The sequence below is a fragment of the Mauremys mutica genome, chromosome 4, assembly GCF_020497125.1.
Source record: "Mauremys mutica isolate MM-2020 ecotype Southern chromosome 4, ASM2049712v1, whole genome shotgun sequence".
Taxonomy (NCBI): Eukaryota; Metazoa; Chordata; order Testudines; family Geoemydidae; genus Mauremys; species Mauremys mutica.
The window spans coordinates 153,988,625-154,015,296 of NC_059075.1; the positions used below are offsets into that span (position 1 = coordinate 153,988,625).

Sequence of the window (26,672 nt, forward strand, 5' to 3'; positions counted from 1 at the left end):
ATGAGAACCGGTCCTAAGAGCAGGCCCTTTTGGGGAAGAAGAAATGTGGGATTCTGCAACGCCTCTCTTTAGACAATCAGCTCCTGAACAAAGTGATCATTTGAAACCATTACCCTCTGCTGTGAATCCCACAATTGTTGGCTCACAGGAAATCTGCAAAGGGTTTCATCAACCTTCATCTGCAAGGATTTCCAATCTAAGGCTCGTTTGGGCAAGAGACAAATGGAAGACAGATTTCAAAACAGACGACGGACATTTTAACGTTCTGATATGCTATTTGAGCTAACTAACGGTCCCCTGACCTTGAAACACTTCATCAGTGATGTATTTGGGGACAGTGTCATCTATTGGGGTGACATACGTCTCTTTTTGGAGAACCCAGAGCAGCACGCGCAGCACATCTGAACCTGGAGAGGGTTCGGCAGCATGGTCTCAACACAGAATTGGAAAAGCGGAACCTCCAGCCAACTCTCCACAGAGTTTTGGGGGTACATCCTCTCCCCAGAAGATGTTATGATTGATCCTAATAAGGTGGAAGCCATTGATAAATGGGGCTAAGTTGGAAGTCCTCAAAAAGTGCAGCGCTTCCTAGACTTCACTCATCCTGTGAAATCGAGACATGCTGGCTCTCAGTGAAGCTTAGACGGAAAACCACGCACCCCACACAGAGGTTGGAACCACCCACTCCCAGGTTGTCCTGAGGAGCCATGATTTCTCCAGGAGCTGGGTAAAGGGACAAATTTCCAATCTAAGGCTCGTTTGGGCAAGGGACAAATGGAAGACAGATTTCAAAACACACGATGGACATTTTAACGGTCTGATATGCTATTTGAGCTAACTAACGGTCCCCTGACCTTGAAACACTTCATCAGTGATGTATTTGGGGACAGTGTCATCTATTGGGGTGACATACGTCTCTTTTTGGAGAACCCAGAGCAGCACGCGCAGCACATCCAAACCTGGAGAGGGTTCGGCTGCATGGTTTCAACACAGAATTGGAAAAGCGGAACCTCCAGCCAACTCTCCACAGAATTTTGGGGGTACATCCTCTCCCCAGAAGATGTTATGATTGATCCTAATAAGGTGGAAGCCATTGATAAATGGGGCGAAGTTGGAAGTCCTCAAGAAGTGCAGCGCTTCCTAGACTTCACTCATCCTGTGAAATCGAGACATGCTGGCTCTCAGTGAAGCTTAGACGGAAAACCACGCACCCCACACAGAGGTTGGAACCACCCACTCCCAGGTTGTCCTGAGGAGCCATGATTTCTCCAGGAGCTGGGTAAAGGGACAAATTTCCAATCTAAGGCTCGTTTGGGCAAGGGACAAATGGAAGACAGATTTCAAAACACACGATGGACATTTTAACGGTCTGATATGCTATTTGAGCTAACTAACGGTCCCCTGACCTTGCAACACTTCATCAGTGATGTATTTGGGGACAGTGTCATCTATTGGGGTGACATACGTCTCTTTTTGGAGAACCCAGAGCACCACGCGCAGCACATCTGAACCTGGAGAGGTTTCGGCTGCATGGTTTCAACACAGAATTGGAAAAGCGGAACCTCCAGCCAACTCTCCACAGAGTTTTGGGGGTACATCCTCTCCCCAGAAGATGTTATGATTGATCCAAATAAGGTGGAAGCCATTGATAAATGGGGCGAAGTTGGAAGTCCTCAAGAAGTGCAGCGCTTCCTAGACTTCACTCATCCTGTGAAATCGAGACATGCTGGCTCTCAGTGAAGCTTAGACGGAAAACCACGCACCCCACACAGAGGTTGGAACCACCCACTCCCAGGTTGTCCTGAGGAGCCATGATTTCTCCAGGAGCTGGGTAAAGGGACAAATTTCCAATCTAAGGCTCGTTTGGGCAAGGGACAAATGGAAGACAGATTTCAAAACACACGATGGACATTTTAATGGTCTGATATGCTATTTGAGCTAACTAACGGTCCCCTGACCTTGAAACACTTCATCAGTGATGTATTTGGGGACAGTGTCATCTATTGGGGTGACATACGTCTCTTTTTGGAGAACCCAGAGCAGCACGCGCAGCACATCCAAACCTGGAGAGGTTTCGGCTGCATGGTTTCAACGCAGAATTGGAAAAGCGGAACCTCCAGCCAACTCTCCACAGAGTTTTGGGGGTACATCCTCTCCCCAGAAGATATTATGATTGATCCAAATAAGGTGGAAGCCATTGATAAATGGGGCGAAGTTGGAAGTCCTCAAGAAGTGCAGCGCTTCCTAGACTTCACTCATCCTGTGAAATCGAGACATGCTGGCTCTCAGTGAAGCTTAGACGGAAAACCACGCACCCCACACAGAGGTTGGAACCACCCACTCCCAGGTTGTCCTGAGGAGCCATGATTTCTCCAGGAGCTGGGTAAAGGGACAAATTTCCAATCTAAGGCTCGTTTGGGCAAGGGACAAATGGAAGACAGATTTCAAAACACACGATGGACATTTTAATGGTCTGATATGCTATTTGAGCTAACTAACGGTCCCCTGACCTTGCAACACTTCATCAGTGATGTATTTGGGGACAGTGTCATCTATTGGGGTGACATACGTCTCTTTTTGGAGAACCCAGAGCAGCACGCGCAGCACATCCGAACCTGGAGAGGTTTCGGCTGCATGGTCTCAACACAGAATTGGAAAAGCGGAACCTCCAGCCAACTCTCCACAGAGTTTTGGGGGTACATCCTCTCCCCAGAAGATGTTATGATTGATCCAAATAAGGTGGAAGCCATTGATAAATGGGGCGAAGTTGGAAGTCCTCAAGAAGTGCAGCGCTTCCTAGACTTCACTCATCCTGTGAAATCGAGACATGCTGGCTCTCAGTGAAGCTTAGACGGAAAACCACGCACCCCACACAGAGGTTGGAACCACCCACTCCCAGGTTGTCCTGAGGAGCCATGATTTCTCCAGGAGCTGGGTAAAGGGACAAATTTCCAATCTAAGGCTCGTTTGGGCAAGGGACAAATGGAAGACAGATTTCAAAACACACGATGGACATTTTAATGGTCTGATATGCTATTTGAGCTAACTAACGGTCCCCTGACCTTGCAACACTTCATCAGTGATGTATTTGGGGACAGTGTCATCTATTGGGGTGACATACGTCTCTTTTTGGAGAACCCAGAGCAGCACGCGCAGCACATCCGAACCTGGAGAGGTTTCGGCTGCATGGTTTCAACGCAGAATTGGAAAAGCGGAACCTCCAGCCAACTCTCCACAGAGTTTTGGGGGTACATCCTCTCCCCAGAAGATGTTATGATTGATCCAAATAAGGTGGAAGCCATTGATAAATGGGGCGAAGTTGGAAGTCCTCAAGAAGTGCAGCGCTTCCTAGACTTCACTCATCCTGTGAAATCGAGACATGCTGGCTCTCAGTGAAGCTTAGACGGAAAACCACGCACCCCACACAGAGGTTGGAACCACCCACTCCCAGGTTGTCCTGAGGAGCCATGATTTCTCCAGGAGCTGGGTAAAGGGACAAATTTCCAATCTAAGGCTCGTTTGGGCAAGGGACAAATGGAAGACAGATTTCAAAACACACGATGGACATTTTAATGGTCTGATATGCTATTTGAGCTAACTAACGGTCCCCTGACCTTGCAACACTTCATCAGTGATGTATTTGGGGACAGTGTCATCTATTGGGGTGACATACGTCTCTTTTTGGAGAACCCAGAGCAGCACGCGCAGCACATCCAAACCTGGAGAGGTTTCGGCTGCATGGTTTCAACGCAGAATTGGAAAAGCGGAACCTCCAGCCAACTCTCCACAGAGTTTTGGGGGTACATCCTCTCCCCAGAAGATATTATGATTGATCCAAATAAGGTTGAAGCCATTGATAAATGGGGCGAAGTTGGAAGTCCTCAAGAAGTGCAGCACTTCCTAGACTTCACTCATCCTGTGAAATCGAGACATGCTGGCTCTCAGTGAAGCTTAGACGGAAAACCACGCACCCCACACAGAGGTTGGAACCACCCACTCCCAGGTTGTCCTGAGGAGCCATGATTTCTCCAGGAGCTGGGTAAAGGGACAAATTTCCAATCTAAGGCTCGTTTGGGCAAGGGACAAATGGAAGACAGATTTCAAAACACACGATGGACATTTTAATGGTCTGATATGCTATTTGAGCTAACTAACGGTCCCCTGACCTTGCAACACTTCATCAGTGATGTATTTGGGGACAGTGTCATCTATTGGGGTGACATACGTCTCTTTTTGGAGAACCCAGAGCAGCACGCGCAGCACATCCGAACCTGGAGAGGTTTCGGCTGCATGGTTTCAACGCAGAATTGGAAAAGCGGAACCTCCAGCCAACTCTCCACAGAGTTTTGGGGGTACATCCTCTCCCCAGAAGATGTTATGATTGATCCAAATAAGGTGGAAGCCATTGATAAATGGGGCGAAGTTGGAAGTCCTCAAGAAGTGCAGCGCTTCCTAGACTTCACTCATCCTGTGAAATCGAGACATGCTGGCTCTCAGTGAAGCTTAGACGGAAAACCACGCACCCCACACAGAGGTTGGAACCACCCACTCCCAGGTTGTCCTGAGGAGCCATGATTTCTCCAGGAGCTGGGTAAAGGGACAAATTTCCAATCTAAGGCTCGTTTGGGCAAGGGACAAATGGAAGACAGATTTCAAAACACACGATGGACATTTTAACGGTCTGATATGCTATTTGAGCTAACTAACGGTCCCCTGACCTTGAAACACTTAATCAGTGATGTATTTGGGGACAGTGTCATCTATTGGGGTGACATACGTCTCTTTTTGGAGAACCCAGAGCAGCACGCGCAGCACATCCGAACCTGGAGAGGTTTCGGCTGCATGGTTTCAACGCAGAATTGGAAAAGCGGAACCTCCAGCCAACTCTCCACAGAGTTTTGGGGGTACATCCTCTCCCCAGAAGATGTTATGATTGATCCAAATAAGGTGGAAGCCATTGATAAATGGGACGAAGTTGGAAGTCCTCAAGAAGTGCAGCGCTTCCTAGACTTCACTCATCCTGTGAAATCGAGACATGCTGGCTCTCAGTGAAGCTTAGACGGAAAACCACGCACCCCACACAGAGGTTGGAACCACCCACTCCCAGGTTGTCCTGAGGAGCCATGATTTCTCCAGGAGCTGGGTAAAGGGCACCGGGATCAGCCTCTCAAAGGTAGGGGAGGGTCGTGTGAGGAGAGGGTCTAAGAGAGGAGGAGCGTGGGCTAGGCTCTGTGTTTGGGCTTGGCAGGGATCGAGAGAAGGGAGAGGGCTGTTAGAGGGCAATGCGAGGTGGGAGGGGGGTCGGAGATGGGGGCAAGGCCTGAAAAGTTCAGCTGCTTTAGATCAACTGTGCCAGAGAATCACTGGTTGAAGTGACTGAAAGCTCTGAGCTGGGGCTGGCCAAAATCCTCCTCCTCAGATGGGAACATCCCAAAAGTCTGTAGAAGCTCAGCCTCTGAGGTGAACGTTGTGGCCCAAACCTCTCTCTGCTCTGTACCTCACAGGATTCCAGCCGGCTGTTCCAGTCCAGGAGGACACCTGTGCCACTGAAGTCTCCCAGCACCTGGGCAGTGAAGTGCCACTTAACCCCGCTGTGATGCACAGACCTTGCCCTGGCTGTCTGCACAGGGCTGAATTTCACCCCTTCCGAGTGTAAGGAAATAATTGGCTGAAGGCCTTTTTCTTTCTTGACGTCTGTCTAGTGGGAAAGAACCATGGGGATTTTTAACCTGTTTCGCTCCCATGCCTGGTGCTTCAATGATGCAGAGAAGGGCTGATGCATTGGTTGATTTCCCCACCTTTTAATCTACTCTCTTCTTCTCTTTTAACAGGTATTCTAAGGGCCCCCCGTGCATCATATGGGCATTCTTGGGGGTGCAGATGGCATCAGACCTGCACCTAAATAAATAATAGGGACTGAAATATGCAGACACTAAAGTTCTGCAGCCAAATTCTCAGGAACCTTCCTCTTCCATGTAGGATCAGGATTTTGTTTTGAATTGTTTTATTTTTTTTAAAAGTGCTAAGCAGATGCTACCCTGTAAGAAGAGGAAACAGAAGCAAAAACTGAAAGACTGTTACTAAAACCAATGAACAGCTGCAGAGAGTGGAGACCCAGCAAAGCAGACAAATGAATACTGTGAGTAAATAACCTGAAAGCAAATGGGGAAGAAAACCTCCTCTGGGTAATTGTGGCTCTTGGGACCAAAATCAGGTTCCTGGTACGTAGCCTGGCTGAGATCATCCCTTTTCCCTGGATCCCAGACCTGGGATTCAAATGTCATTCTCTGTGTGGTGTCCTTATTTTATTCCTAGGGAAAGGATCCCCAAAGGAGGTGTAAGGATCCGGGACTCTAGTGTCTGCCAGAAGCTTCAGCCACCTTCACAGGTAGAAGTCACTGGCTTTCCTACAATGCCACTAGTGCTCTTCCTGCTCTCCAGATCTGCTCCCTCCAGCAGGACAGAGACACCCCTTAACTCCCTGAGTCCTGATTTTCTGCTATTCAAGGGGCTGAGGGTTTGCATTGCCCCCACCCCAACCATCCGAGACTTTTCCTATGGGAATCTCCCTAGAGCAGGGAAGAAATCTGTTCTTTCATTAGAACCAGTCTGCTCAGTAAATCCACCCACACTGACCTCATCTCAGCTGCTTTGTTTATCCGAGATTAGTGGTATCTTTGGAAAACCCTGAGCGTGTCTGGGTGTGAGGTGGAGCAGGGGATGCAGGAGCTCCAGCAGATTCTCCTGAAGAACACCTCCCTGTCTTTCTCTGGTCAGGTTAGAGCTCGCCCTCCATTGCGGAGGTGAAGACCGGATGGGAGCTGCTGAATTGACCTTGATGTGCCATGTCCTTGTGTGGATGAAGGACCTCCATCTCAGGGGTGGCCAGCAGCAGATGTAACACGTGTGTCCAGGAATGGGCTAAATAACCTACCTTGAGAGGTAAGTAAAATCATGGCCACATGTAGACATCACAGGAATTGGTGGGGATTGACCCAGGGTCCTTCAGCACAAGCCCCTCTCTCTCACTGTCAACAAATCCAGCTCCACCCACTAGACCACACCCCATTCCAGAGCCCCAGATTCCAGGAGCCCTGATTCTCAGACCCAGGCCTCACATCACAAGGCCAAACCTCCTCCCGTTATGGGCGCTGCAGAAGGGACGATTGGCAAAATCCCCCTCTACATTCCCCCTGTCAGAGACTGCGGCCACGGGTGACAAGTGAATGAGCTGAGATCTCCCCTGTGGGAATCCGAGGGGCTGCACATTTGGGGTTTCACAGGGACGGCGTCTGGCAGCCAGTGTTCCTGGGAGGAGATTTTCCGTCTCTAACAAAGGGTTTCTGTTCCCCCAGATCTCAGCCGCTCAGCAGAATGCGGGAGAGCCGAGTGCTGATGGGCTAGAGGGTCCCAGGAGTCGCTGTGCAGCAGGGGCAGTGTCTGCAGTCACCGTGGGCCACACCCTGCGCTCCAGACAACCCAGGCTGGTTCCCTGGATTGCAAAGGGGACTTTGGCTTGTGGAATCGGTGATGGTGCCTGTGTCCACAACTGGGATGTTTTCCTGAGGCTACTCCATGGTCCAAGAAGCGCCATGCAAGCAAGAGGAGAATGGACATTAGAGAGCGAGGCCGGGACCTCTGCGGGGCTGCTACAGTCAAACATCCACAGCCAGAAGAGAGACGATGGGAAACGCGCTTCGATGGCTGGCCACAGCCGCAGCAGCTGTCTCAGAAAGCTCTGCTCATGCTCCAGCCAACAGAGGCAGGACGAAGAGCCACACAGGGAGAGCCTGGGTTGCAATTAGCAAGTCACGGTTTTTTCAGTGGATTATGCTGCCCTGACCGTCTATTTCCTGCAATGTGCACATCCAGCCTCCCTGGCTGACCTCAATGGGAGTTAGGTTCTCCGTACCCATAGGACAGGGCTGGCCTTACCAGGAGGCGAACTGAGGCGGCTGCCACAGGTGCCAAACTGTGGCAGGGCACCACTAGGACCCAGAGCGTAGAAAATTGTGTCTGGTGCTGGTGCATATGTTTTCTCTCTGCTGTAGATGCACAGAGCTGGTGGAGTGCTGTGCTGGAGGAAGGGGGCACAAGAGACATAACAGGCAGGCAGGAGAAACGGGGAGAGGGAATAACAGAAAGCAACAGGAGCTGCAGGGAGAGAGAGGAGGAGGAGCCTCTAATGTACCTCTTGAGCACCCCCAGGAGTCTGGACTAACACCAGCTTGTCAGGGAGCTTCCTATTTCCTGCTGCTTCCCTGAACCCGCTTGAGGAGAACAGGCAGTCAACTGAAGTAGTAGGAGCCGAGTAGGCTCTTAAGACGCTGATCTCTTCCCTCGCTCAGACCCTGCTACCAGCCTGCTTATTTGTCCCCTGCTGCTCTAGCTGGCACAGAACAGCAGTCATGAGTGAAAGAAGAAAACGCCCCTCTGGGGCAGCATTCAGAAAAAGCAAGAAAGCAAAGGAAGCTTTTCTGTCTAAGCAGGAAGGAGCTCTCCTGAGATACATAGACACAAATGTTCACGTTGAGCCTTCCGGCCCCAGTGAGGATGTGAGTGGTGAGGAGATGCCTGATCTTCCAGGTAGTCAGAGTGCAGGAGACCTGGCAGCTACTGCAGCATCCATATCTCCATCTCAAATGGATGTAACCATGCACATTCCTGGAGAAAAGTGTAGATCAGAGAAGAGTGTGGTGGAGGCACAAGAAACAGCTGCTGCTGAGTTCAGTTCCTGAAATCTAGATGATCCAGGACTGTGGACCCACTTGAGCAGTAGCCTGAGGGATTTCCTCGTACTGCCTGGGCCACAGCGAGTGAAAAACGTTATGTTCCCCAAAGACAATGAAAATAGAAGTTTCCATCCAACACATTCCTGGTGTGAAATCCCCAATGGCGACAAAGCGGAGAGGCCATGGCTTATGTATTGTGATAGACCCAGGCCAGTTGGGTACAGCAGAATAGCAGAAGGCAGATATACTGGCCACTGGATTAACAGTTTTCTGTTCCCTGACTGACCAGAGCAGGGGCTGCTCCAGGCTAATGAGAACACCTGTCTCTAATTAAGGCCCTGCTGATACTATACAAAGGGCTCACTCCAGTCAGGGGGGAGAGCCAGAGGAGAGGAAGTGCGGCGGAAGGGCTGGTTACTGAAGACACCCTCAAACCATGGTTAAGGGAGCCCTAAGCTAAGGGTGAAGAAGGGAGAAGCAGGAGAGCTGTAGGGAAGTGTCCCAGGGAAATGTAGCAACTCTGGCAGTGAAAGGTCGGCTGCCAACAACTGCTACCATTAGGGTCCCTGGGCTGGAACCCGGAGTAGAGGGCGGGCCCGGGTTCCCCCCAACCCACCACTACAGGAACAGCTCCTGGAAGGGGAAGTCAGGTCCCTGTCAGGACAGGAGGCTGAACAGAGACTGTGGGAGTTCTCTCACCAACCTCCTTGCAGCCTATGATGAAAAGGGCTCAGTAGACTGTAACCCTGGCCCTGGAGAGAGAAGGCTACGTGGAGGATCACAGTGAGCCACTGAGGCAGCATAAACTGCCTAGAAGCGCAGGACCCACGGGAGCAAGGTCAGAGCTCTGCCATAGTACTCAAAACCCCAGAATGCTGCATACTGTTTTTGTTGCAAACTCTTCCAGTCTAATGTTCCAGCCACACTGATTTCTACAGGAACAAAGGACTGGACAAATCTGGCTAGAAATGGGGCATGCCACGAGAAGGCAGCAAATCAGCAGAGAGCATCCAGAGGTGGAAAGAGCTTGAGATGAGCCTAAGGTTAAAGGCCACCAGAGCTGATGAGCATCAAGGGAAGATTGCATCAGAGTTCTGAAAAGGCTCTTTGCCATTGTGAGGGGGCTTGCTACCCAAAACCTAGCACTGCGCGGCACTTCAGATCAGCTGCATGTGGTTTGGACAGTACTTGCTTTTTAGGCAAAACAATGAATGATGCAATCTGAAGCTGGTATTGCGTCATACATGATATGAATTGCATCATGTTATTCCGAGAAGTCATGGATGATGCAATCGTAACGAAGCTTACATCACTCTGCTGAACAAATTGCCCTATATCAGCTCTAGAAATCATACAGTGTCATGCTCTCTTATTTGTCAGTGTTTGATTTTGCAAAGGGACACATTTCTGTTTAGCCAAAGTGAGCAGAGATGCCTCGTACTTGTGTGAACAGTGCAGATAACTTCTGCTACGTTTGTGGTGAAGTGACTTTTGCATCACAAAAGAGCAGTATAACCACTATGGTTAAGAAAGCCTATCACCTTTATTTTGGCTGCAAAACTGGAGATCAGGACAAGAGGTGGGCCCCACACATATGCTGCAACACTTGTGCAACAAATCTTCGCCAGTGGTTGAACAGGAAAAGGAAATCTATGCTTTTTGCAGTGCCAGTGATTTGGAGAGAGCCAACAGATCATACCAGCAATTGTTACTTCTGCATGGTGCCTCCAGTTGGGAAAGGTGTGTCAAAGAAGAAAAAGTGGACTGTGCATTATCCAAACATTCCATGAGCTATGCGCCCAGTACCCCATGGAGAAGGACTGCCGGTTCCTGATGCACCAGAATCATTCTCACTTGAGTCAGATGAGGAAGAGGAAGAGGATGAAACTTCTGGTCCTGAACCATCAATGTCACAGGACCCACATTTTCTCCCATCCTCCTCCTCTGAACCACACCTCATAACACAAGGTGAACTGAATGACCTTGTCAGGGATTTGGAACTACCCAAGAGTAAGGCAGAGCTGTTGGGCTCCAGACTACAGCAGTGGAATCTCCTGGCAGGTGATGTTAGGGTTTCCATGTTCCGTGACCGTCAAAAGGATCTTGTCCCATTCTTCTTCATGGAAGGTGATCTTGTAGCCTGCAACAACATCGATGGTGTGATGGCAGCCCTCAACATCGTTCACGATCCAGATGAGTGGAGACTGTTCATTGATTCATCGAAGACGAGTCTTAAAGCTATTTTACTGCATAATGGCAATGTTTTGTCATCAATTCCAGTTGGTCATGCAGTCCATATGAAGGAAACCTATGACAACGTGAAACAACTTTTGAGGTGCATAAACTATGACCAACGTCAGTGGCAGCTTTGTGGCGTTTTGAAGGTTGTTGCTCTCTTGCTTGGTCTGCAGACTGGATACACAAAGTACTGCTGTTTTCTCTGCGAATGGGATAGTCGTGCAAGAGATTCCTACTACATCAAGAAAGATTGGCCACTCCGACAGTCATTGGAGCCTGGGAGGAAAAGTGTTCAGCATCCACCACTTGTTGAATCAAGGAAGATTTTGTTACCACCCTTACACATCAAGCTGGGTCTGATGAAGAACTTTGTCAAGGCCATTGACAAAACACAAGCAGCTTTCAAGTACCTCTGTGGACAATTTCCAAGGTTAAGTGAAGCTAAGATAAAGGAAGGTGTCTTTGTTGGTCCTCAGATTCGTGAACTTCTTTGAGATGATGCATTTGACCATGCACTGCGTAGCAAGGAAAAGACGGCATGGAAAGCCTTCCAGTTAGTGGCAATAAATTTTCTCGGAAACAAGAAGGCAGACAACTACAGGTTGTTGGTGGAAAACCTCCTCAAGGCATACAAAAGCTTTGTTGCAACATGTCACTAAAGATACATTTTTTGCACTCTCATCTAGATTTTTTTCCACCGAACTGCAGAGCAGTGAGCGACGAGCACGGCGAGAGATTTCACCATGACATTGCAACAATGGAGAAATGCTATCAGGGCAAATGGAGCCCATCAATGCTTGCAGACTATTGCTGGACAGTGACAAGAGATGCTCCATTTAATGAATACAAGAGACAAGCCAAGAAGCGCTGAGTAGACACTGAATAGGACTAAACTATGTACATAATAGTTTTTTGCCTTTTGTTTCATAATAAATTTTAGTTAGATAACCCTTTTGCTGATTTTTAAAGTGTTACATAAACAGGACAGGTGAAAAATTATCATGTAAAGCAACCATAAACACATGAAAAGACCTAGGTTTACAATTTATGATTAAAACTCTACTATCTACACAATATACATAGACATAAAATGTAAAAACTTAAATATCTTAGAAACAGTAGCCAATCAGTTGTTTTAATTGTCATATTTGAATTCAGCACATCAAAATACATAATAAATACCACATTTTATTTCTGAAGCAGACGACTTCTCAAAAATTGTAGACCAGTGTAATTCACAATAGATGACTATTCATCAGAAGAAAGAAAGAACGTCCTAGTTCTTACATCTCCTGCTTTCTTTGTATGTGTCAGTCGTCCTTAGATCATAGGGGCTTTGTATCAGGGAGTGTCCTTACTTTCTCTGTCTTGTAAAGTGCACACTAGTGACACTGACCAGATAAATAATGGAGACATCGCACACACACAAAAATAACCAAGCCCTTTGTTATGGAGACTGTTCTCCTCAGTAAAGCAAGCTATAAACATTAGGAAATGCACAGAGGACTAAAAGGCTGCAAAGTGAAGCACTCTCAAGTTAGGAAATACCAGTATGAGCATTGCCTGTGCAACGTTAACTCTGCAAGAAATGAGGCAGGGATCCTACAGGCAACAGACTCCTTCAATACCCAGCCCCAGAGCAGAAACCCCTGTGCGCTGAATAAGGAAGGGGTCCTGTGGGAAAAAAATACTATGGGATCATGTCATTAAAGTCTGCATCATCCTGCAAATGCGCAATGGGACTGAATTGAGGGTGCCAGGGCAACACTACTTTGGACAAGGCTACTGCTCAGGCAGCACCAGTGTGATGTGTGTGTGTTGGGGGGGGGGGAGGCTTTCCCAGTGCTCCTCTTTTCACACATTTCCTAAAGAAGCCAACAACATAACTACCCAGAATACACAGTAATGGTGATTCCACCCGCATGGTAATTAGTCACTGAAATTTGATTCAAATCCCGCATGGCATGTTTAGAAACAAGGGTTCCAAAAAAGGAGAGGCCTTGTAAAACAGGAAATGTTGATGCTCTGGTGCATTTGTGGTTGTGTTAAAATTGAATACTGTGACTTTAAATGTTGGGCAGGGTTCTGGGCGTGCTTGCATGCTGGGGAGCTCGGTAGGGCAGCACACAATCGGGGCGTAGCAGCAGCCAGTCAGCAGGTCCCCAGTGAGTTGTGTCTCTCTGTGATAGGCAGTAGCCTACGTTCTCTGCCTCTGAGTTTTGGGTTCTTACGTGTTATTGTTCTGGCTCCTAAGAAACAAATTAAGGAGACCTTGCGAACGTCCAGCAAAAGTATTTTATGATGTCCTCAGTGACCAGCTCACAATCCCAGCAAGATACCAGGTCCCATCCTTTCCACACACCAGGGGTCCCCCACTGTCACCCTAGAGACGGGGACAGAAATAGGGTTTTGGGTTGGGGTCCGGGCTCCATAAGGGCAGTGGTGGGTTCTCTATCTCTCGATGGCTTCACATCCCCACTGGCTGCCTTTCTGGGAGATGCTTTACCCAGACACAAGTCCCTGGGCTCAGTGAAGGGGTAACCGGGTCCAGTTCTGGTCCGGGGTATCCAGGAGGTCAGACTGGATGGGCTGATGGATCCTGCTGACTTTATACTCTATGGCGCAGCCTCACGCTAAGAGGTGTCATGTCTGAACGCTGGGGAATGAACTCAGAGCTCAGCCCCTCCATCCAGGACCACGGATTGGTGGGTCCCACCCAGAGGTGAAAACTTCCTGAGTTGCTGGGGGGGGGGTGCTTGACCGCCCCCTTCCACCCCAGGCTCCACCCCCACTCTGCCCCTCCCCCCAAGCCCCCCATGCCTGCCCCACCTCTTCCCCTTCCCACCGCACTCTGCCCCCTCCCTTGCCTCTTCCTGCTCCCACCCCTCCCCTCGCCCCTGCATCTTCTTCATGCCACTGAACAGCTGACTGTGGTGGGCAGGAGGCGCTGGGAAGGTGGGGGAGGAGCTGATCGGTGGGGCCGCCAGTGGGTGGGAGGATTGGGGGGAAAGGGAGGGGGAGGAGCTGAGCCATGGGACCCCCATGGAGTTGGCCCCTCTGGTCCCATTGACACCCAACACCAAGTCAACAGGGACAATGGGCCAGGAGCAATGAGGTGGGGGGGTCCCTGCAGCACCCCGCACAGAGAGGGGGTCTCCAGGTCTCCTTCTGAGAACCTCACCCAAGCAAAGCCTTTACAGCCGTGCATGGACCCGGCCCACATCATGTCCTCTGTGACGGGGCTGTAACTCGCAGGCTCTTTTAATGCTTCACGGAAGAGACTGTTGCAGCTGATGGAGCCTACAGCGAGCACCTCCACCTCCTGCAGCGGCGATGGGCGGGAAATACCCGCTGGAATGACGGGCCTGAGGGCAGAGTGACTCGGGTGGCGTGAGGGGCGGTCACACTGCAAGTTGTCATATTAAGGATCTGTAAGACGTTCCCAGCTCTGGGAAGGGAGTGGGGTCCAGTGTATTAGAGCGGGGGTTGGGGCTCAGAGCCAGGACTCCTGGGTTCTAGCTCCACCTTTGGGAGGGGAGTGGTGTGTCTAGTAGATTGAAGAGAGAGAGAGAGAGGGTGTGTGGGTGGGTGGGTGGAGGGGGAGTTGACCAGTTTAACACGTGCTAAAGGCAACAACCCAGATTTTAAAGGTATTCTAGGTGTTGCTCTGCTCAGCCTTGCAGCCCTGAACTGATTTTGGAGCCTAAATCATAATACAGACACATGGGGCCAGATAGTCAAAGGGAGTTGGGCACCTATGGGTGCAGGAAGGTGCCAAGCAGGATTTTGAAAAGCTCCTAGGCACCTATAAAAGCTGGCACTTTTGAACCTAAGTATAATAGAGAGTCAATGGGAATTAGGCACTTAATCTGCACAGCTACCTTTGAATACCCTGTAAGGAGCACAGCTGCACCATTAAGTGCCTAAATCCCTTTGACGCTCAGGCCTGTGGGGCACGTTTGACAATTTTGAGCCCCGTCCACACACAGTTTGCCCTGGTTTGGTTCAAGGGGTTTAAATCTCTGAGCTGATGCTGCTCAGTTCCAGGTCAGGCCTAACACAGGGCCTTGAGGCTATAGCTAGGTGTGTGATTTGATGCTGCTGGGTGCCATCTGCTGGCTGCCTCTGAGATTGCGTCCTGTTGGTCTGGAGCCGGCATGTGTGAATAGACAGATGCAAACTCCACCAATAGGTGTGGTTTGTGTGACAGATTGTGTCACAGAGACCCCCTTGGGCCTGCCACCTGATGTGCTGAGACTGCCTCTGAGCCTGTTTTCCCTGCCAGCCTGGGACTCCGGAACCCTGCTAATACGAACCATCTTGGTAGAACTTTAACTCATCCTGTCTTCATTCTGCCACTATGTGAGAGAGAAAGAAAAAACCCACATTTCAACTCAGACCCTCACCCCCATGATAACCCTCATGCTATAACGTCCTGACCTCATTATAACCTCAACCCTATGATAACTTTAACCGCCTGTCCCTAACCCCCATGACCCCATCTTATCCCTCCAGCTCTAACCCACTAGACCCCACTCCCCAACCACAGCTGGGATAGGACCCAGGAGTCCGGGCTCCCAGCCTCATTCTCATTCCACATGCCCAGGGGAGGGGAGGCTGGTGTTTTGCTGTGTGTCTTACCTGCTTGGTTCTGACTGACCTGGGAGTGAAGAAAGAGAAGGGGAAGATATTAGGATGTTGGTGGTGCCATCGCTGGGGTCTGACACGATGTGTCTGGAGGGATGAGTGCCGGTAGCTTCACCCATAAATCTCAGGCTGCACCCACTCTCCTGAAATAGCCCTGCTATCCTTAGCAACAGTTAAAAATCTTAGCAGAGTCACTATTCAGCTTGCCATCTGTAGGTTCCAGAGTTAACAATCCCTATTGCTCTGAATGGGGTGGCTGAGGAGTGAAAGCAGAACTAGGGGCTAGATAGGCAGGGGCATCTATGAAGGGTGAAGGGGTTGGATCCCCCTGTTATTCACTAGCCCAATTCTCTTCCCTGCAAGCCCATCTCTCTCTCCATGCCCCCGGGGAGGCAGGGTCCAGGCGCTCATCTCCACTCCACCCCACACTCACCCTGCACCAGGCTTGTCGCCAGCAGTGCAGTGACCAGCAGGGAGCAGAGATGCCCCATGATCCAGCCTCGCCTGGTCCCATCTTGGCCAAACCCAGCTGCTTCCATCGCTCCAACCAAATACCAGCTGGGGACTGAACTCCCTGGGCAGGTTTTTATAGACACCAGCTCCTGCCTCTGCCCTCCCCAGGTCTACAGAGAACAGATGTGACCGGTCCCACAACGAGCCACTCGAGGAAACAAATGCTGCTGAATTCAGCACGAACTTCTCATGCTGCTCTGCCTGGAATTGTCCCAAACATAAAAGTACAATGGCCAAGGTTAACATGGGGTGATTTTCACTTCCGAGTATCCTTAGCAATTGATTTTGCCAAGAACACCTGGCCAGTGACAGATTCCCGGCAAAGGTAAGATTGTAATGGGGGTACAGTTATCGGTGGGGTTCATAGTCTAACTTGAGAAGGCACCACTCTAATAATCCAGTCTGACCCCTGGCATAACACAGGCCAGAGACCTGCCCCCAAATAACCCCTTGAGCAGAGCTTTCAGAACAACTGCCAGTCGTGATGCAAAAATGGTCAGTGATGGAAAATCCACCCCAATCTTTGGTTAATTGTCCCACTGGTTATTTACTCTGGCTGTGAAAAAATTACACCTTATTTCCAGTCCGAATTTCTCTAGCTTCAGCTTCCAACCATTGGATTCTGTTAGACCTTCCTCTGCTAGACAGAAGAGCCCAGTATTAAATATTTGTTCCCCGCGGTATTTCCAAACTGGGATCAAGTCACCCCCAAACGGTCTTTTTCTTAAGCTCCATAGACCGAGCTCCTTGAGCCTATCACTCTAAGGCAGGTTTTCTAATCCTTCAGTCATTCTCACGGCTCTTCTCTGAACCCTCACACTGCCCGGGTCCTGGCCACGGGTCCGGGGGGCTCTGCATTTTAATTTAATTTTAAATGAAGCTTCTTCAACATTTTGAAAACTTTATTTACTTTACATACAACAATAGTTTAGTTATCTATTATAGGCTTATAGAAAGAGACCTTCTAAAAACGTTACAATGTATGACTGGCACGAGAACCCTTAAATCAGAGTGAATAAATGAAGACTCAGCCCAGCACTTCTGAAAGGTTGCCGACCCCTGGTGTAGTGTTTTAACCATAATATCGTGTGGCGCCAATTGATACGCGTGGCAGGAGTTTACAGATATTACGTTACCTGTATTGCCTTTATCAATGAAACTTGGAACCTCATCAAAAAAGCTAGAGAGACAAGGCGGGGGAGGGAATATCTTTTATTGCACCAGCTTCTGCTGGGGAGAGACAAGCTTTCCAGCTGACGCAGAGCTCTTCTTCAGGCCTGGGAAACTTTATCAAAGTGTCACTGCTAAATACAAGCCTGTACCGTTTAGTATATGTGGTTAACATGTATTGCAAGGGGCCGGTCGAGGTAAAGAGGTTCGTGAACATCTCTCCAGGCACGGGGAGGAAAGGAGGAGTAATCAGCTGAGGGGGCTGGTGGGTGACAGATTGTTGTAATAAGCCATAAATTCAGTGTCTCTGTTCAGTCCGTGATTTTTAGTGTCTAGCGAAGTTGTGAATTTAAGACACTGGATTTATGGCTTATTACAACAACCTGTCACCCACTAACAACCCCCCCTCACTCCATACCCCCTCCCTACCTTCCAGTGACTGAACCAGTGTTAACAGGCCTCTCCACCTCGAATGGTGCCTTGAAATATCTGGTAACTAATTGTGTTAAACAAACTGTTCCACCTTGTATTTAGCAGTGACACTCTGAGGTAGTTTCCCAGATAGCGTGAAAATCGGGACAGTCCTGATTTTTGGGTCTTTTTCTTCTATAGGCTCCTATTACCCCCCCCCCCAGACCCGATTTTTCACAGTTGCTGTCTGGTCACCCTGTTCCCAGACCGGTGTGTGCTTGAAAGCTTGTCTCTCTCTCTCACATTAACTCTCCCACCTTGTCTCTCTAATACCCTATGACCAACATGGCTACAACAACGCTGCGTACAAAAGAAAACATCCGTTGGTTTGACAGAATCTGTTTTCCATAAGCCCACGTTGATTTGCATTAATTCTATTACTCTCCTTTAGTGCTTTATTAATCAAGTCCCATCTCAGCCACTCCGTGATTTTGCCCAGGGTTGAGGTCAGGCTGACAGGCCTATACTTACCTGCATCATCCCACTTACCCTGTTTAAAATTAGCACCACATTAGCTGTCTTCCGGTCTTCTGGAACTGCCCCAGTGCTCCAAGACTTATTGAAAATCAGCATTAACGGTCCAGCAAGATCCTCCGAAAGCTCTTTTAAAACTCTTGGATGCAAGTTATCTGGACCTGCTGATTTTAAAGTGTCTGACTTTTGTCGTTTCTGTTTCACATTCCTCAGAGACACTAGAGTACTGGAAAGAGTGTTTTGATTCCCATAGCATGAGACAGAGGCCTGGGCTACACTAGCAGGGGAGGTTGAACTAAGATACGCAACTTGTCGAAGTATCGTAGTTCGACTTACCTGGACGTCCTCACGGTGGTGAGTCGACTGCCGCGGCTCCCCCGTCGACTCCGCTTACTCTTCCTGCTGAGGTGGAGTACGGGCGTCGATTAGCGGATCAATTTATTGCATCCAGACAAGATGTGATAAATCGATCCCTGATACAGCGAACACTACACGCCGATCTGGCAGGTAGTCTAGGCGTACCCTATATCATCTGTTTTCCCCCCAAATACAGAACGGGAATATTTATGGAATAGTTCAGACTATTCTGCATTATGATTGATAATTCTACCATTTTGATCTAGCAATGGACCAACACCATTGTCAGGATTCTTTTTGTTCCTAATACATTTTAAAAACTCCTTATTGTCCTTAACTCTGGTGGGCATAGATTTCTTCTTATGCCCCTTCGCTTCCCTTATCAATTTTCCACAATCCCTAACTTCTGATTTATATTCATTGCTATCAACTTCCCCTTTCTTCCACTTGCTAGATTTTTTTTTAATGTTTTACAGCTGCCTTCACTTCCCCTCTAAACCAGGTCGGTTTGTTAACCAGCACAATCTTCTTCCTCAATTGTGGGATTGTGGCTTTTGGGGGTTCAAGTAAGGTGTTCTTAAACACTTCTCAGTTATCATTCACATTTCTCTGATTATATCCTTCCTCTCAGTTGCTATGTCTCAGAATTGTTTTTAGCTGTGGGAAATTGGCCCTATTAAAGCACTACATATATCTCTGTCACTTCTGTGGACTTTCTTCTGTTGTACATCGTCACTTGTACCTAAGCAACCACTAACTTTAGTTCTGTGATTAGCTCATCTTCATCTGTTAGGACATTTCTTCTCCTATGTTACCAGATGTGCCCGTTACTTTGGGGTACGCTCATTTATTAGCGTTACTCTTCTGAGGGTGGGGGGTTCTGGAATTCTATCAATGTGCTGCTTGTGTCACTTGTGTGTTCATACGGAGCTCTGCTTCTCCTGTCTGCAAGTTCCCTCCCAATGGAGCTACCCTGCAGGACCTGGGTTCCCCTGGGCTGAGTTCCTCCAGCCCCAGAACTGATGACACACACACACACACACACACACATATATATTAACAGAGCGTGTCTGAGAGGACCAGGTTAATCAGCACTCCCAAGCTGACCCCTTATATGTTCCTGGACTCAGCAGGCTGGGTTGAACAGCACCACCGAGCTGTCACCCTCATATGCCATGGGCACCCCATCAGAACAGAGCCCGCCTGAGCAGGCTGGATCAAGTAGCACTTTCCACCTGTCACCCCCATATGTCACAGGCTCAGCACATTCCTATCCCCACTTTCACATCACAATTGTTCTGGCAGTAACCCACTGGATGAGCAACCCCCACAGGACTTTTGGGCGCTGCAGGGATCTTTAGCTTAGGTACAAGGAGCATTGCTGCAGAGCAAATGAGGAAACCAAAAAAACACCCACGGGGAGGTGTGGGGGGAGAGAGAGAGAGAAAGAAGCAACCACCTTAACCATTAAAGTTATTTATTGCCAGGTAATAACCGTACAGGAGCCAAACAAACAAAGCAGTTATAATATTAAATGTAACTTCAATTTGATTATCAAAGTCAGGTTTAGAACACTGGAACTGATCCCACAAGTGACATGGTCTATGTGCGTGAAGGGTGAGGAAGGGCTGGTGTGGGATGGGGTCCCACTCGAGTCGAGGGGTCAGAGAGTCAGCTGCAAAAGCATTACAAGGAGAAGGACCCTGGGGATTGTGGCAGAGGGGCCACCAGCACCTTTCCAAGTGATGATGGCAGATGGATGGACACTGCTCGGAGTGATGGTGGTAGAGGGACTGGCACTGTTCAGAGTGAAGTTCACCACCGTGAAACTCACACCGGGCACATTCTCCTGGATCCAGTCGTTGTGGGCATTCGGGCGGTTGTAGACCCCAGGGTAACCGGGAAAAATAGTGAGTACCCCATTCACTTCTCTCACCAGTGACCAGCTCACAAGCCCAGCAAGGTACCAGGTCCCGTCCTCCTCACACACCAGGGGTCCCTCGGAGTCACCCTAGAGACAGGGAAAGAAATGAGGTTTGAGGAGGGACCAGTCTCCATCGTCCACAAGGGCCGTGGTGGATTCTCCATCTCTCGATGGCTTCACATCCCCACTGGCTGCCTTTCTGGGAGATGCTTTGCCCAGACACAAGTCCCTGGGCTCAGTGGTGGGGTAACCGGGTGCACTTATGGGCTGGGTTATACAGCGGGTCAGACTGAATGGATGAACCCTGCTGACTTTATACTCTATGATGCATCCACAATTCCAAGATGTGTCTGTCTTGTCTAAACACTGGGGAGCGAAGTCAAGGCTCCGCCCCTCCATCCAGACCCACTGTTTGGTGGGTCCCGCCCCCGACACCCTACAGAAGACCAAGTCAACAGGGAGAATGGGGCAGGAATCATGGGGCCCCTGATCTCAGTCAGAGAATCTCACCGAAGCAAAGCCTTTATAGCCCTCCATGGACCCGGCACACATCATGTCTTCTTTGATGGGATTGTCACCCGCAGGCTTTTGTAATCCTACTCGGAAGCGATCGTTGCAGATCATGGTGTCTACGGTGGGCACCTCCATTTCCTGCAGGGTCGCCGCTAGGGAAAAATTCACTGAAATGAAAGGCCCGAGGGCTGGGTGACTCGCCTGGCGTGAGTGTTTTAAAATTTTAAGCCTTGTCTACACACAGTTTGCCCTGATTTGGTTCAGAGGGTTTTAATCTCTGAGCAGATGCTGCTCAGTTCCAGACCAGCGCTACACACATGGCAGTAAGGATATAACCAGGTGTGTGATTTGATATTGCTGGGTGTCAGCTGGCGGCCGCCTCTGACGCTGCTTCCTATTGGGCTAGAACTGGCATCGGTAAATATACTGGTGCCAACTACACCAACAGGGGTGGTTTGAAACCCATATTCGGGCTCACATACAAGCCCCCCCACAAATATGAACATCCATTCATCGTGCCAGGAATTGAATCCCCCATGTGAGATGCAGCCACTAGATGGTGACATCGCTCAAACACACACACAACAGATTGACGCCAAACTGGCGCGGCGTCTTTGTGCAGTGCAGCCCTGAGAGTGGCTGTTTCTCGGTTAGCTTAAACCTGCTCAGAAATGAGCTACGGTAAAATGGGACGACACAGGTTTAAAGCAAAATAGGAACATTGGCACGGCCAGAGATACGGGAGTCACTAGATCGTGTCAAAGGGCATGTCTGTACTGACCGGTAGATCGGCACTGCTGCAGTCGATGCTAAATCGATGGGGGAGCACTCGCCCATCGATTTGTGTACTCCGCCTCCCCGCAAAGCATAAGGGAAGTCGATGGAGAGGCTCTCCCGTCGACACAGCGCAGTGTAGCCACCGCGGTAAGTGGATCTAACTAAGTTGACTTCAGTTACATTATTCAAGTAACTGAACTTTCGTAACAGATTGATTTAGCGCGGTCGTGTAGACCAGTCCTTAATACCACACTTAGGAGGAGTGCATAACTGTCGGTATAGAATCATAGAGCTGCAGCTATATCACTGTCTAACAGTTCCTATACAGCTGCGTATCTGTATAGCTAGGCTTGATGACTCGTATAGATGTTGAGCTTTAAGAAAATGTTTCCAATTTGTATCAATTTAGATTTCCACAGTTGTGCAAAATGGTGGTTGTTAAGCACTTTTAAAAATGTTTATTGGCTTAAATGTTCACATTTGCAGGAAATTTTCACATTTGCAGGTCAGACAATAATGATTTAGTGGAGGTTGAGAGTCAAAGCTGTGTAACCATTTATACGAAATTGTCAGTATCTCGTGTCAAAAAATACAAAGTAAATATCCTTATATCAAACTCTCAAAACTTTTCAAGCAGCATTTTTCTGACTTTGTCTATCTGTAAATTTCAGTTATTACCAGTGGAAATATTTTTTGTTGTTTTGTGTTTTTATGGTGAAATCAACATTTACTGAATTTCAGCAATAACAATTGAATCCTTCCAAGTCTGTGTATAATACTGTCTTTATATCTGTACAGCTGTATAACCATATAACCGTACGACTGTACCTGTATTACCGTATAACAATATAACTGTATGACTGTTATAGCTCTATAAAGCTCTATAAAGGTACAATTGTACCTGTATAACCATATAACTGGATAATCACACAATGTATAAGTGTACAATGGGATCTGTATACCATATAACGGTGGCTGTACAACGGTATAACTCTAATTGTTCCTGTATAACTATATAACTGTATAACCATATATCTGTGGCTGCATAATTGTATATCTGTCCAATGTACATACCTGAATAACTACCTATATATAGTACTGTGTCTGTACAACCATATAACTATTTAACTGTGGAACTGTAAAACTGTACCTGTATAACTACATAACTGTTCAACCATATAACTGTGGCTCCAGAATCATATACTGTGTAATTGTACTTCTGTATCTATCTAATTAGATAACTGTTGAACCATATCATTGTGGTTACATCATCATATAATCATAAACCTGTACAACTGTACCTGTATAAACATACAACTGCACAATCATATAACTATTGCTATATAACCGTATCGCTGTAAAATAATCCAACCATGTGTGTATAAAAATATAACAGTGTAACCGTACGACTGAGGCTGTATAACATTAAGAAACGGCCATACTGGGTCAGACCAACAGTTGATCTAGCCGACAGTGCCAGGTGCTTCAGAGGAAATGAACACCGCAGGGCAATTTCGAGTGATCTATCCCCTGTCCTGCCCCAGCTCCTAGCAGTAAGAGGGTTAGCAACACCCAGAGCGTGGGGTTGTGTCCCTGACCACTGTGGCTAATAGCGATTGATGGACCTATCCTCCGTGAACTTAACTAATTCTTTTTTTAACTCAGTTGTACTTTTGGCCTTCACAACATCCCCTGGCAATGAGTTCCACAGGTTGACTTTGTGCTGTGTCAAGAAATACTTCCTTCTGTTTGTCTTAAATCTGCTGCCTATTGATTGCATTGGGTAACCCCTCATTCTTGTGTTATGTGAAGGGGTAAATAACACTTCCCCATTCACTTTCTCCGCACCGGTCATGATATTATGGACATATATCACATCCCACCTGTAACTGTGTATGTGTACAATCATAATATGTGCCTGTATAACAGTGTAACCATGGCTGTATAACCGTGTACCCATGTAACCCTGTATCTCTCAGTCCATCTGCGTACATATGGGGGCTACAATCACCCAGCCTGTGACCATCATCTGGTGCTGGGACTTTCCCCTGCCCTTCCCCTCTCTAACAGCTACGAGTCTGCCTCACCTTCGGGTGAACGTTCCCCCAGCCAGTCACCCAGCAGGTGTTCCCAGCAGGCACACGGACGGAGGCGTCGAGCAGACACACGGGGCTGATGGAGGCCGTGAAGGCAATTGGCTTCTCCAGCTCCACCAGGGCGATGTCGGCAAGGAAAGTGCTACTGTTGTAATTGGGATGGAGGACGATCCGCTTCACCGATGAGAACGTCTGGGTTGGAGTCTCACCGACAATCCTGTTTTCACCCAGCTACACCCGATATGCTGAATTGACTACAGGTCTGAATGCAAGAAAATCTGATTGGGGAACAGCCAAATAGTCATACCACAGAGGGATAATTCTCACGGTGCTGAAATGTAGCCAGCTCTGGGGTGGGACATCTATGGAATGGACCCATAGCAGTGCTGCACAGGGAGGGCTTGCCTGGCACGTGGATGCAGACATGTCTGGAGCGGTGCACCTGGGGAACAGCCATACATAACACCGCAAAGGGATGGCTCACTTGGCAATGAGATGCAGCCACCTCTGGGGCAGGGCAGCTGAGGAACAGCAACACAGCGATGCCACACAACAGCAAGCCAGTGAAAAGGGAGAGAGAATCTGTTCAGAACGGCTGCAGTCACTCTCTCTGCCCTGCCTGGGGTACTCACAGCTTGAAGCAATGAGCTGCTGACACCACCCAGCTCTCGGAGATGAGCGAACCGCCGCAGATGTGGGAGCGGTTTCTCTGCAGGCAGTTTTCAAGTGTGCACTAATATATTATACTCCCACCACGCCCAGTAACACTTCAACTGCTCTTATCTGTTCCCATTATACTAACAAACCCCTCTGGCTAGGCAGAAGCAACATACATAGTGTCTTTGTCCTTTGTTTAAACACATGAGTAAAGATCCCTTTGTTCGCCCATATTAGTCAGACTAGATCAAGAATCAAACAGGCAAACAAGCAGAAACCACATCTTGTTTTTGGCATATCTCGTAACCTTTGCTTTCGCTCCATTTGATCAGCTATGTCATACTTTTGATTGGCATGTTTTTGTAAATTTGGGGGTTGTGATAGACCCAGGCCAGTTGGGTACAGCAGAGTAGCAGAAGGCAGATATACTGGCCACTGGATTAACAGTTTTCTGTTCCCTGACTGACCAGAGCAGGGGCTGCTCCAGGCTAATGAGAACACCTGACTCCAATTAACCTGCAAAGAGTCAGGTGAGGCCATTAAGCTAATGTGACCACCTGACTCTAATTAAGGCCCTGCTGATACTATAAAAAGGGCTCACTCCAGTCAGGCAGGGGAGTCAGGGAGCCAGAGGAGAGGAAGTGCGGCTGAAGGGCTGGTCACTGAAGACACCCTCAAACCATCGTTAAGGGAGCCCTAAGCTAAGGGTGAAGAAGGGAGAAGCAGGAGAGCGGTGGGGAAGTGGCCCAGGGAAATGTAGCAACTCTGGCAGTGAAAGGTTGGCTGCCAACAACTGCCACCATTAGGGTCCCTGGGCCGGAACCCGGAGTAGAGGGCGGGCCCGGGTTCCCCCCAACCCACCACTACAGGAACAGAAGTCAGGCCCTGTGACGTTATTGATATAAATGGGGACCATATAGAACATGGGTTGCAACCAAGGTCCTGTAGTGGCACCAAATCTTAAGTAAAGGGGGTCATATAAGGTGTCTAAGACCAGGTTCTGGGTTGCTGGTTAGGATTATGCTGTCTGTATGTCTGTGTATCATTTTGTAGTTGAAGTTATAAGTATTGGCTCTGTACTGTCTGTATTTTGTATTATGCTCTGCTTCTGGGAAATATCCCAGACAAGCTGGTGTTAGCCCTGCCTAGCTGGCTTGATGGCCCATTAAGGACCATCAGCTACACAATTGACCCATGGAGAGAAGGCAGACACGCCTTGTGACTCAGCAAAGTATGCAGAGACTTGTCCATGTGACTGCAGACTCCATTTTGCTGTAATTTTCCACAGTGAGGACAAAGAGATTCTTACACCTGGAAAAGTCTATATAAGGCTAATGCCTCATCTCCATTTTGGTCTTCAATCCTGCTTCTTACCTCTGGAGGGACTTTGCTGCAAACTGAAGCTCTGCACAAGGGACTGAGGACCCATCCCAGCGGGGGATGTTCCAGAGACTTGATTTGAACCTGCAGTTTACTCCATCACTGCTGCAAGCCTGAACTAAGAACTGTGCCATTACTGTATGTAATTGATTCCATTTAACCAATTCTACCTCTCATCTCTACCTTTTTCCCTTTGTAAATAAACCTTTAGATTTTAGATTCTAAAGGATTGGCAACAGCGTGATTTGTGGGTAAGATCTGATGTGTATATTGACCTGGGTCTGGGGCTTGGTCCTTTGGGATCGAGAGAACCTTTTCCTTTTATTGGGGTGTTGGTTTTCATAACCATTCATCCCCAGGACGAGTGCACTGGTGGTGATACTGGGAGACTGGAGTGTCTAAGGAAATTGCTTGTGTGACTTGTGGTTAGCCAGTGGTTGTCTGGCTGGTTTGGTTTGCCTTAGAGGTGGAAAAACCCCAGCCTAGGGCTGTGACTGCCCTGTTTAAGCAATTGGTCCTGATTTGGCACTCTCATTTGGGTCCCGCCAGAACTGCATCGTCACAGGCCCCTGTCAGGACAGGAGGATACAGTGTTCTGAAATAAGCCCCCAGGGACAACAGAGACTGTGGGAGTTCTCTCCCCAACCTCCTTGCAGCCTATGATGAAAAGGGCTCAGTAGACTGTAACCCTGGCCCTAGGGAGAGAAGGGCTACGCGGAGGGT

General features: G+C 48.6%; 1 protein-coding gene and 2 long non-coding RNA genes across 3 annotated transcripts; 1 reads left to right on the forward strand and 2 right to left on the reverse strand.

Annotated features, from left to right (window-relative positions):
* Positions 1-5,108: 5,108 nt before the first annotated feature.
* Positions 5,109-6,012, forward strand: LOC123368206. Its single transcript, XR_006578715.1, has 3 exons — positions 5,109-5,173; positions 5,505-5,652; positions 5,832-6,012. It is a non-coding gene; the product is annotated as an uncharacterized LOC123368206 (long non-coding RNA).
* Positions 6,013-15,061: 9,049 nt separating this feature from the next.
* Positions 15,062-16,752, reverse strand: LOC123370256. Its single transcript, XR_006579334.1, has 3 exons — positions 16,051-16,752; positions 15,612-15,630; positions 15,062-15,328 (listed from the first exon to the last, which is right to left on the reverse strand). It is a non-coding gene; the product is annotated as an uncharacterized LOC123370256 (long non-coding RNA).
* Positions 16,753-20,090: 3,338 nt separating this feature from the next.
* On the reverse strand, positions 20,091-21,446 carry LOC123369891 (brain-specific serine protease 4-like). Its single transcript, XM_045015936.1, has 2 exons — positions 21,037-21,446; positions 20,091-20,613 (listed from the first exon to the last, which is right to left on the reverse strand). The coding sequence occupies exons 1-2, from the start codon at positions 21,172-21,174 to the stop codon at positions 20,266-20,268; spliced, it is 486 nt and encodes a 161-aa protein (XP_044871871.1). The 5' UTR covers positions 21,175-21,446; the 3' UTR covers positions 20,091-20,265.
* Between the last annotated feature and the right edge of the window lie 5,226 nt (positions 21,447-26,672).

Excerpts from the sequence above, each read along its gene's own strand:
- LOC123369891 (XM_045015936.1), bottom strand. The coding sequence starts at position 21,174 with ATGGAGGTGCCCACCGTAGACACCATGATCTGCAACGATCGCTTCCGA. Across the intron at positions 20,614-21,036 it reads GCTATAAAGGCTTTGCTTCG|GGTGACTCCGAGGGACCCCT; the intron begins GTGAGATTCTCT and ends CCCTGTCTCTAG.